Source organism: Cucumis sativus, chromosome 5, assembly GCF_000004075.3.
Source record: "Cucumis sativus cultivar 9930 chromosome 5, Cucumber_9930_V3, whole genome shotgun sequence".
NCBI classification, from domain to species: Eukaryota; Viridiplantae; Streptophyta; class Magnoliopsida; order Cucurbitales; family Cucurbitaceae; genus Cucumis; species Cucumis sativus.
In genome coordinates, this window is record NC_026659.2 from 11,018,279 (window position 1) to 11,030,731 (window position 12,453).

A 12,453-nucleotide genomic window follows, 5' to 3' on the forward strand; every position below is an offset into this window, starting at 1 on the left:
AGTAACGCTAAATATGACAAATTCATGTGTGTCTAATACTATAACATAACAATATTTGAAATGATAACAATAACTCATGATAACGGCTAGTGGATTCTATGTAAATTTCAAATGCAATCAAATTGAGCACCATCCATATTCCTCAATCATGTTAAGTTATTTGATTACAAAATTCAAAGTGGATTACACATTTTATTACTATTAAAAATACACGTAAACAACAACAAACATAATCAAATGATAGATTACCATTGATTTATTAACTTTTCTAGCCAGGTAAACATGACCTAAATTGTTCAAACCTATGAAACACAAATCCTTCGTGTGAAGCAATGAATCCATGTCAGATGTTAGTACTTCCATATACTTTCCTAGATCCGTATCCGACACACGATTTGACGTATTTATCTTGTGTTGACTTTTTTTCAATGAAAAATATAAGTAACTCATATAATATTTTTTTTAGTACTTCAGAGATACGTATCTAACCTGTAATTTGACATATCTAATTTTACATGAAGAAAAAGATAAATAATTCATCTAATATTTTTAACTCAAAGCTAAGTAACATGTTTACAAAGCTCACTGCCCCAATCGTAACTAAAAGGAAAAAATCAGAGTAAAAGACCAAACATTAGAATAATTTTACCTTCATCTTAACATTTTAATATGAGATAGTTGCAAATTTAGCAATTAAATTCAAAAAAATTAAGTGTATAGCAAAATTTGTCAAATTCTATCAATGATAGAGTTTATCACTGATAGACCATATTACAAAAATTGGTCTATCATCGATAGATCATACGAGTCTATGAGTGATACAAGTCTAACAACGATAATTTTGCTATATTTGCAATTTTTTAAAAATGTTGCTATATCCTTAATTATTATTCATCAAAAGGCTATCAATTACAATTACCCTTTCTAATATTGCTTTTTTTGTATTAATATTTTAATGTTCGTATTATAATTTGTACTACCACGATTAACTTGACATTTTATGATTTTGAAATGTTTTTTTTTTCTTTTATTGTGTGGATTACTTTTTGTATATTGATGTTAAATGCTTTTTCCCAAGAAGAGAAGGCATTGTTGAATCCTATCTTTGTATTCTTATTTGTGGGTTCAAAGACGTTTTAAAAATGATCAAACTTACTCAATCAGTTACCAACCTTCAAAGACTTTAGGCATCTCTTAGTTCTTACCCACCTTTGAAAGTAAAATGAGTATAAAAAAAATGTGGGTGAAGTGAAGCTTTTCTTTTAAAAAATTAATAAAATAACTACAACCTCCCGTTTTAAGAACCTGAGCCGCGCGATCCCATCATTCATATTTCTCCCTTTCTCACTAACTCGCCCAACGCCAGCTCTCCCCGTTCGCCATTCGCCGGCGCAGCCGTCCACCGTCGCCCCTCATTTGTGCTCTCTCTACTCTATCCCATCCATCTCTGCTTGCTTCTCCGGACCCCGCACTGTAGCCACACTACAGCCTCCGTCACCCCGTCGTCGCTGCCAGTCGAACCCCACAGCCGTCGCCGGATTTGTGATTGTGAGTAAGGTTCTTCTGGATATTTCTGTGAGTTTTTACTGAAGATCTTGTACACCCATTGAATTTTCCCATAGATTTATAGATACTCTTAAATTTGGTTTTTAGATCTGTGATTTGGAAGTTTCTTTTCTCAGGTTTGTTGGTGTTTCTATTAAAGTTAAAGAATTGTTAGTCAGTTAGTTAGCTACTTTTCTGTTAGTACGTAGTTGTGTTTTTGCCTATTTATTAGAGGAATTGTATTCCGATTCATTATTTATGAGTTTTAAGTTTATTAATAAAACTCTCTCATTTCCTCTATACTTGATAGTTTGAATAAGATTTTGGTGAGTTCAAGGTTTTGAAACCTGGTTTGGTTAATATTGCTCTAATATGGATTTATAATGTGTTCATTGTGTTGTGTAGATTGAAGTCTTTGTGTGAAGTTTTGAAGTGAATTTGGATCAAGCGACACTTTGGGTAAGTCAAAGTAGTGACCCATGTTAGAGATCTCAGAAAGTTGGGTCATTAGAGTAAGAGGAGGGACTCACGTTAGAGATCTCCAAAATTCAGTCGTTACACTTCCATTTTAGTGATACAACCTTTAAACTCCTCACATTGCTATTCTTTGTGATCATGTATGGTTAATTAATTAATATTAATTTCTCTTGCTTTATATTATACCTTCTATTTGTATGATGAATTTGCATTGACATTGAGGTCATAGTTCTGCCCCTGATTCTATTAAGTTGTGATGCTGACATTGTTTAAGCAATGAACTAAGTGACTGAAGCTTTAGGAATTTTTCCTATTTGGTTTATGTTTCTACTAAAAGCGATTTGAAGATATTTGATCAAATTATAATCGGAAATGTTCTTGGTGTTGGCAAAAGGAAATATATCGAGTGTGATGGCTGTGAGGAGACCTGGAATCATTGCTTTATTCGATGTTGATGGGACTTTAACAGCTCCTAGAAAGGTGAAGAAAATTTTGTTAGTTGATCTTGGGAGTATGAATGTTATCATATTAGTAATCATTACATCATTCTTATGCATTTTGTTTCATATTTTTTCTATAAGGAAAGTTTTGGTACATTTTCAGGTTGCTACTCCAGAGTTGTTGAAATTTATGAGCGAGCTCCGAAAGGTACCTGATTTACTGCATGAAATGAAATATCTATATAGAACATCTTTCTTCTTTTATATTTGTATCCCTCCCACCATAAATCTCAACCTGTTAAATACTGCAGGTTGTTACAGTTGGTGTTGTGGGAGGATCTGACCTTTCAAAGATATCAGAGCAGCTTGGCAACTCAGGTAAATTTTAAATGGATCTTGGTACTTTGATTTCACGAGCAAGCAACAAGTTATTTGTAGCGACTAATTTATTTGGTGCCAACTGTCAAATGGAACAATATGCTCTGTACTTCTTGTCTAAGAAGCATCGACACTCCTAAGATATCGGTGTCAGAAATGGCCTCCTATTTTTTCATTTTAATTTTGGACATGACTCCAACACGGCTGGAGAAAAAAAAACCCCATAGAAATGGCCCATTAGCCCAGTCCAATGACAATAATTATTAGGTTTCTTTTTCTTTTTTTTAATTTTCTCTAAAACGAAAAGCTTCACACACTCCACCCTCCCTTCTCTGATTCTCCACACCAGCCACCAACCCTCTCACTGGTTGCTGTTGCCGCCCATCTTTCTTGCCCGTCGCGTGAACTTGTCTAAGGAGAGAACATCATTCTTTTTTTTTAATTTTATGGTTCTAAACTTGTTATTTTGATGTTTTTAATTGGAATGCTTGTTATGTAATATGTTTATATGTGTGACATATATTTAACTCTTTTACTAAAAAATTGACGTGTCCCCGACGTGTTGTGTCCTACATTTTCGAGAAATGGTGTGTTGCCGTGCCCCATGTTGGTGCTTCCTAGCTTTTTGCTCACAAACTTTTTATATGCACAATATGCAACTGTTTCCAATTACTATATTATGATGTATCATCAATGGTCTTTACTTGGTTTAAAGTAACGTAGAATTTCGCCAATCGTCATTTTTGTATCCTCTTTCAAGTTTTGTTTTTTATTATTTTTTAGATACTTTTAATAAGTTTGTGCAAAGCATTAAATAGAGAATATATGTGTTTGTATTGTAATCTAATAATCCATGTTTGTTATGCAGTTATTCATGACTATGATTATGTGTTCTCTGAGAATGGACTCGTGGCACATAAAGATGGGAAGCTCATGGGGACCCAGGTACCACTTGCATCCAGATTAAGTTTTGTACAGATATTTAGATGTCTAATTGGTGATGATGACAATTTGATGTTACTCTGTCGTTTAATATTTATATCACTTGTGTATCATGCATGAATTTGTGTAGATTCTTAACATCAAGTGACTTTAAGAGCTAGAGAAATCTAGTACAAAATTTTCATTTCCTCCTTGTTAAAAGCGGTAAAGAAATTAGAATTTGAGTTACATGAAAATCCAAGTACCGAGAAGAAAACCATGATCTAACTTTCTTATTAATTTCTGATGTTAACAAAAGATAGAAAAGGAAAAATAAATAGACAACAAACTTATGATAGAAAAGGAAAGGAAATTAGGGTAAATCCTTCATTGGGCCAAACTAAAGATTCAAACCACCATTTCCCAGAGGAGGGTAGTGACCTTTGAGGGATCCCAAATGTCACTATAGATAAGGGTGAATGGTTGAGTTGATTTATATGGCTGTGAGGGGAAGGGAACTTGACGTTGTTTGACCCGAATATACACATCACAAGATAATGAAGGAGAAATCAATGTTAGAGAAGAGATGGGGAAATAAATAATTGATATATTTAAAGTTTGGGTGGCCTCGCCGGAAATCCCACAACATACAATCTTGTTCAGAAATAGTAAAATATAAAGACAATAAACTAGTCCTAGAGCTATTACTAGCGGAGGTATCATCGTCAAGGAAATAGAGTCCCCTGCTATGCTGAACAGTGCCACTCATCCTTCTTGAGCTCAAGTCTTAAAAAGAAACAAAATCAGGTAAGAAAGTGGCCTTGCAGTTCAATTCACGAGTGATCTTGCTTAAAGATAGCAAATTATATGAAATCTTAGGCACATGCAACACATTTTGGAGGGATAGCCTTTCAAAAGGAAAAATTTGCCTCTTCCCAACAAAGGGATACCTTAACATCTATTTTGATCTTTCCATTACTAGCACACGGAATATAAGAAACAAAATTCTAAGAAAAATTTGTCAAGTGATTTGTAGCACACGAGTCTAGGATCCAGAGATTATTTCCATCCACACTAATAAGACTAAGGGACTAAGACATATCTGACTGAGCAATGACTCCTAGAGTAGAGAGTGTACGATGGGGCTAGATGGTTTAGAGGTTCCAGTAGACTCACTCATACAAGCACGCCTTGAATTATGTTTGTCATTTGAGGAACGTTTCTTACCTCCTAGAGGATGACCATGAAGTTCCAACACCGATCCTTAGTGTGCCACAGTTTCTTGCAATGCTCACAGATAGAAATCAGTTTCCCATTGTTCTTCTCACTATCATGGGTCGAGGATCTTGCACCAAAGGTAGTAGAGTTTGTAGCAAGGTAGTCAGAACACTCATGGCATTTGTACAGTCTTCTTCAAGATGGACTTCATTAACACACTTCCATTAAGGAGGAAATATGGGTCTTTGGCCAAGTATGTGGCCACAAACAATGTCAAACTTGGGGTTGAGACCGACAAGGAAGTCATAAATACAATAAGCTTCTTCAAGTCTAGCATACTGTATGCCATTATTCAAAGTATTCCTTATTGTCTCTCTGGAAAAATCCATCTCTTGCCAGAGTAGAGAGAGTCTATTAAAGTAGAAGGTTACATCCAAAGTTCCTTGCTTGCAATCATGGACTTGTTTCCTCAGCGTAAACAGACAAAAAATGTTTTGACGCTGTGGATAGAGTTTCTAAGTAGTGTCCCATAGATCCTTCGCAGTTGTTGCATAAAGCAAAGGCTTGCCAATTTGTGGTTCCATATTTTTAATCAACATGGATCGAATAAGAGAGTTATCCCCTCTTCCCCTCTTCAGAGACGTTCCTGGGCATCACCGGGTGGGGCCGAAGAGTTTCCTTGTCAGAAAACCGAATTGGTGATGTCCCTCAATAAACATTTTTATCGATTCAGACTAGGAAAATTAGTTAGGGCCATTCAGCTTCTTCCCTGCAAAATCTCTTGTAGATGGTGTTAGAAAACTAGTTATATAATTTGATTACAAATTAGGGAGCGAAGTTATCGGGTCCTTGGAATACATCAGCAAGTTGGTAGGTTTGGATTGTGCCAAAGATTCGCCAACTTCAAACCTTGATTTATTATGGAGTTGATTGATCCCGGTACTACGGATGTGCGGATGTGGTAAAGAATCAGAGGGCAGCGGCGTGTGAGACGATGGCAGTCCATAAACCAAGGGCAGCCGCGACGCGTGGATGTGTGGTTGGCCAAAAGGGTACTACAACTGGACTTGGAAAAACATGTGGGAGTCAGCCGGCTAAACGACAAAGAAGTTGGACGATGGCGTGTGGGGATACGTGCTTGGCAGCGGCAAAGCGTAGGCAGACAGCTAAGGCGCATGTGGCTGACTCCAAGTGTGGACCCATTGTGATTGTCGGTGTCTTCTAAAGCTAGTGGAGCAGCTTTTTCATGGTGGCTTTGATCTCGACGGTGACAGTTGTCTCGTCTGTCTCTGTTCGGGTTTTTTCATCTATAATTGTGTCTAGGATTTTGTCTTTACCTCTCTCTAATACCATGTTAAAAGTAGTAAAGAAATAGACACCGAATTACGTGGAAACTCGAGTAACGGAAGAAAAACCACTATCTTACTTTCTTATTAATTTCTCATATTAACAAAAAGATACAAAGGAGAAAATAACTATATAAGAAGCTTATGATAAAAAAGGAAAGGAAATTAGAGTAAACCCTTCCTTGGGCAAGCTCACTAATTCTAACACCCTTGTTTCTATGGTTTTCTACTTTCTGATAAATGTGTTAGTTTTTTACCTTGCATTTCAAGAATAACAATCGGCGGGTATAATTGCATGTGATAAGTAGTAAAATTATGGTTAGGAAGTAGTTAGCTAAATATTTATGTTATATAACATTTCTATACTGAGATTTTACTGATCTACAAAGTCACTGCTTACTCCGAAGCTTCCCCATTCCCTTATTATTATATTTTCCTTTAAGATCTGTAATGCCATTGGTGCCTTTTCTTTTAAGAACTTCTCGGACATGATGTGCTTATTCGACTTAGACAAACTATCATTTGAATTCCTTGTAACATTTGCTCCTTTTACCATGTTTTTTGTATTTGATCTCTACATCATAATATGTTCCTTTCCAATTGTACAGAGCTTGAAATTACATCTGGGAGAAGAAAATCTTAAGGTAATGTAAGCTACCCTTTTTTCTCGTATTCCATTTATTTAGAAACCTTTGGCAGGGTAACCTTGGGTTCTCATGTTTGAGGTCATTCTTTATCATCTTCGTGCACAATTATCTGATATGGCACACAGGGTTCGATAAGAGAAGCCTTAGTTTTTATTTTTCATTTTATTTATTTTTAATGAGAAACAGTAACTGGATTTCATTGTGAAAGGTATTGATCTCTATCGATCACATTCTTCCACATACTTTTTAACGTCACTCTTCATGTCCCTCCAATACAACTCCCCAAACAACCTTCTATAAGTATGTAAGCAACCAGAATGTCCACCAAACACTGAGTCATGATAATACATATGTAATATTGCCGGCAACAGAGAAGAAGTTTTAAAAATCACCAAACGACCCCTATACTTCAAAATCCCCTGCTGAAGAGAAAAATTGGAAATACTGTCCTCGTCAACCATTAACTTCTCAATAATATCCTTCAATTTGGAGTCTTTATAAACCTCTTCCTTAATCACAGCCACATCCAACAAAGTAGGACAACTAGGTTTGTCAATTCAATGCCCTCAGGCTTCCCGAGACAAGGCATCAGCAACCTTGTTATCAATTCAACTCCCAATCACCACAAAATCAAAACCAAGCAACTTAGATAACGGCTGCTGATGCTGGGGCTGAATAACTCGTTGTTCAAGCCGAAACTTGAGAGCTTTCTAATCAGTCCTCACAATAAATTTGTGTCCCAACAAGTATGGACACCAATGTCTGGATAGCCATCAATTCTCTTTCATAAACCGGCTTTACACGATCAATATTCTAAAGGAGTATGGCTAAAGAAAGAAATCATCCATAGCCTGATGCATCAGTTTCTATTTCAAAGGTTTTACTAAAGTCTGGTAAAACTAACACTGGCAGAGTCACCATGGTTGTCTTCAATCGTTTGAACGCCGTATTTACCCCTTCTGACCACTGATAAGCTCCGTTCTTTAACAACTGTGTCAATAGGGCTGCAATGCTTCCATAATTCTGGACAAAACGCCTATAATAGCTAGTTAAACCCAAGAAGCTCCTTACCTCTCGAATACAAGTAGTTGGTGGCCAATCAATTATAGCTTGGATTTTTCTTGGATCCACTTCTACCCCTGCACCTGAAATAATATGTCCTAAATAATCCAAATGGCCACGCATAAATTGGCATTTATGGTGATTTGCATACAACTCGTTTTCCTACATCTCCTTCAGATGATGAATATGCTCCTCCAAATCCTTGCCGTAAACTAGGATGTCAACACAAGAACAAACTTCTGCAAAGCAGCTTGAAGATCTTGTTCGTTAGAGCTTGGAATGTTGATGGCACATTCATCAACCCAGAGGGCATCACTAAAAACTCATAATGGCCCTCATGAGTACGAAATGCAGTCTTCTCTACATTAGTTGAATGCATTCTGATTTCATGGTACCCGGACTTAAGATCAATCTTCAAAAACCACACCGTTCCATTTAGTTCATCAAACAGTTTCTCAATTGCAGGAATTGGGAATTTGCCCGGGACAGTGGCACTGTTCAAAGTTCTATAATCTACACAATTCCTCCACCCTCCATCCTTCTTTTTTACCCACAGTACTGGACTCAAGTAAGGGCTAGCACTTGGCCTAATTATACTCAAAGATAACATATCAGCTACCATCTGATCCATCTCAGTCTTCTGCTATGCGTATACCTGTAGGGCCTTACATTCACTGGACCTGTTACCTCTTTCAAATGAATATGATGGTCAATTCCTCTACTTGGAGGTAATTTTTCAGGTCAATCGAAAACGTCATCATACTTCAAAATGACTTTAGTCAAAGCCTCAGTTGGGTTAAAAATCTCGGTTCTATCCCATAAAATTCCTCCCAGGTTTCTATCCCTTGATCACCAACTTCCCAAGTCTTCATCATCCATTTGAGACTCGCTTGCAGCTTCTGTAAACTTGAATCTCCTATAAGCACAATTGTTTTTCCCTCCTGAACAAATTTCATTGTCAATGTTCTCCAATCCACCTCTGTAACACCCAAGGTATGCAACCACTGCACTCCCATAATGACGTCCACTCCTCCCAACTCCAGCAGCAAAAACTCCTCCACAATCGACTGTCCTCCCAGTTGCAATCAGGCCCCCTTTCGCAGTCCCTTTCCCTTCACTGCTGTTCCTGTTCCCATTATAACGCCATAATTCATCGTTCCCACTTTCAACTTCTCTTCCAAAACCAGACGTTGGGCAATAAAGTTATGCGTTGCTCCACAACCGATTAACACTACAATATTCCTATTCCCAATCTTCCCTTCAACTTCACTGTACCTGGAATTGACAAATTGAAAACTGAATTCATTGAAAGCTCCACAATTTCGTTTACCTATGTCGTCTGTAATTCTACCATTTCAAATTCTTCACCCCCATCCTCAAACACTTCCAGATCATCATCATTCCATACAAGTAAAACTCGTAACTCACCCTGATTTTTTATTTTATATCGATGCCCTACCGTATGCTGCTCGTCACAACTAAAGCACAAGCCCTTCTCCTTCTCAGCAGAATTGGCCCATTCACCTTTGACATCTCTTTCGTAGCAGTCAGAATCGTAGGTTTAGGGTTAATCACCGCACTACTGTTTTTATTTTTATGTGCTCTTCTCAGAACACTTTGTCAACGTTTTGGACCAGATCAACTCCCTATTCTCCACTTGTTTGGCCACTTTCATCATATTTACAAGCCCAACCGGCTCCAAACACTGTACCTCAGCCTCAGCCTCAGCCCTAACCATGGAATGAGTCCATTCATGAAAGTATTTTCTAATATTTCATTGATAAATGAGGTAATGGCGCACAGCTTATCAAATGGGTTTATATATTCTTCGACTATAGATTCCTGTTTAATCGCAAGAAATTGACTACATACCGTGCCTTGCCGAGGAGGATTGAAATCGTTGAAGAAATCTCATCTTCAATGTTTTCCAATCACTAAACGACTCCCTCTCCTTCGCGCGACACCAATCTAACCTCACCGATTCAAAACTGATTACAACCAACGTTTATCTCTGCCTCGATTAACTTTTGGATCTGGAAGGATCACTCTGCTCTGAATAACCAGGAATACGGATCAGTGCCGTTGAATATCCACATTTCAACTTTCTTAAATTTATGTCTCTCGATTCCAGTTTCTTCTACTCCTGATCACAACTGATTCAAAACTGTTGTCGAAGCCTCCGCCACCTCCTTACCTTTCTTACTTCCGCTCGATGCCTTTGCTTCTGTATTTCCGAACTGATTAGAATCTTGAGTGCGCAATTTCAATCAACAAGTTCGATAACAACTTCTTCATCTCTTTTGAACTTCGTTGTTGATTATCTCCTTGATCATTCAATCGCTCGATACTTTTTGCTAACAAATTCATCATTTCCTCCATTTTCGGCAACTTTTGAATTTTCGCTCGTATCGCAGAAATCACCCCCTCACTAGCCTCAATCTTCTCTGCCAGTCATTTGTGCGCCATTTTCGATAATCTTCCCTGATACCAATATGAAAAGTATCGATCTTTATTGAAAAAGTAATGGATCGACAATTATAAACCTTAGAGTACAATCACGGAAGATTGTCTCTACTCCCAATCTCCCGCACTCGAGAAGATATTTCCAAAAGACCAACTCTCACACTCCCTAAGACACAGTATGTATACTCTCCCCTGCCCTTATTTCTCGTGGTTCCTCCCTTTGCAACTTCTTTTCGCGAAATACTCTTTTACCCTTACCTCTCCTATGATATTGCATGATTGGAGGCCAAACCCATTGATTGTATCAAATTACAAAAGGACAAAGGATGCTATAGTGATAGAAGCGTTGAAAACTATGAATTTGTAATTACAGTGTAATGAAACATCTTCCATTAATGTTGTATCCTTTTTGTGCTCATGAAAAGCAACTGATATAAACATCGATTTTCTAAAATGACCTAATGCCAAAAAATTGCAGAGTATTATCAACTTTACGCTTCATTATATTGCTGACTTGGATATTCCTATAAAAAGGTTAGTGGACTACTGGACCCTTGAAATTTTTTCTTTTTTATGGGATTTCAAATGATATATATAGTTGGGATTATCTTACCTGTTGTCCATTCAGGGGAACATTTATTGAGTTTCGAAATGGGATGCTTAACGTTTCACCAATTGGGCGAAACTGCAGCCAAGAAGAAAGAGATGAATTCGAGAAGTATGATAAGGTGAAAAAGTGCAGTCCCATTTGTTGGGAAAGTCAAGTGTCAGTTTCTGCGATTTTATCTCACATTTTAATTTTGAGGATATGAGATGAGATATATGTTGCAATCCACATTCAGGTCCATAATATACGCCCCAAAATGGTTTCTATCCTTCGGGAGAAATTTGCACATCTTAATTTAACATTCTCCATTGGAGGACAAATAAGCTTTGATGTAAGTAAAGTTTAATTTCAGCAGTATTATATACCATACAAGCAAACAACATGGCGGATATCTATTTAATTATTTAAACACAGGTCTTTCCTCAAGGTTGGGACAAGACATATTGCTTGAGGTACCTTGAAGATTTCCAAGAAATCCACTTCTTTGGCGATAAAACTTACGAGGTTAATATTAGAAAGTTTTTCAATTAAATTTATATGTTTGAATTGAGGTGTTCTTATTTTCGCTGGTTGGCCTTTGTTTTAGTGCTGGTTAGTCTTCGCATTTAACGGACTGAGTTCTTGTTTCATCTTTTAGTTTCCATTAGGCTCTTTTGTGAAGAGACTAGGGTCTTGTTTATCTGATTGCTAGTGAGGTGGAACATATTATCCTTTTAGGTGCCCCAACCCAATTCTCCGTTTTGATATTTCTGTTGCTTTCATTTTTAAACAGGGAGGAAATGATCATGAAATTTATGAATCAGAACGAACTGTTGGTCACAAAGGTCTGCTTCCACTGTTACTGGCAACTTTTGCCTTTCTTCTTCTCTTTTTGTTGCTGTATTTTCTAAAGTAGTGTGTGTTCTCTTTTATATATCTGCTTTGTTTTTGTTTTGCTTTTGCAGTTATCAGCCCTGACGATACTGTGGAGCAGTGTCAGGCTATATTTTTTTAACAATATCCATTATCTAATATCCGAAGCTGCAATTTTATCTGTATGAATACGCCACGTTGTGATTTTTTCACAAGTTTATTGATTAAGAACAACTTTTCTGCCTTTCAGAAAAAAAAAAAAAAAAGCTTCTCAGTTTTATTTATAATTAATAATGGTTAAATTGTTGGATTGGAGACTCTGGTGAATGGAATTTTTTCATGTCAACACAATAAAAATAAAAGCCAATTGAATTAGTGTCCCTAAATTAAAATTTGGATTACAATGATATGCTTATCAAGTTCAATGTCCATGTGCCTAGACCATGATCAATAAATTTAAATTTGGTTAGAGCATAATGTGGTTTTGAGTTATTAGC

At 36.9% G+C, this 12,453-nt stretch overlaps 1 protein-coding gene across 4 annotated transcripts; it reads left to right on the forward strand.

The window, feature by feature from the left end:
- The first annotated feature begins 1,286 nt into the window (after positions 1-1,286).
- LOC101212422 (phosphomannomutase) lies at positions 1,287-12,342 on the forward strand. Of its 4 annotated transcripts, none has more exons than XM_031885923.1 (13): positions 1,287-1,575; positions 1,951-2,004; positions 2,417-2,502; positions 2,626-2,670; positions 2,774-2,840; positions 3,709-3,785; positions 6,934-6,969; positions 10,976-11,031; positions 11,126-11,225; positions 11,340-11,435; positions 11,519-11,608; positions 11,877-11,928; positions 12,049-12,342. In XM_031885923.1, the coding sequence occupies exons 3-13, from the start codon at positions 2,434-2,436 to the stop codon at positions 12,096-12,098; spliced, it is 738 nt and encodes a 245-aa protein (XP_031741783.1). In that variant the 5' UTR covers positions 1,287-1,575; positions 1,951-2,004; positions 2,417-2,433; the 3' UTR covers positions 12,099-12,342. The 4 variants fall into 4 exon arrangements, with proteins under 4 accessions (XP_031741783.1, XP_011654454.1, XP_004149625.1 ...); XM_011656152.1 differs by having other exon boundaries at positions 1,287-1,552; XM_004149577.2 differs by having other exon boundaries at positions 1,287-1,548.
- The last annotated feature ends 111 nt before the right edge of the window (positions 12,343-12,453 follow it).

Bases quoted from the DNA above. Each gene is read 5' to 3' on its own strand.
- LOC101212422 (XM_031885923.1), top strand. From the start codon at position 2,434: ATGGCTGTGAGGAGACCTGGAATCATTGCTTTATTCGATGTTGATGGG. The intron at 11,032-11,125 runs GTTAGTGGACTA...TTGTCCATTCAG, and splicing joins TTGGATATTCCTATAAAAAG to GGGAACATTTATTGAGTTTC. The intron at 11,609-11,876 runs GTTAATATTAGA...ATTTTTAAACAG, and splicing joins TTGGCGATAAAACTTACGAG to GGAGGAAATGATCATGAAAT.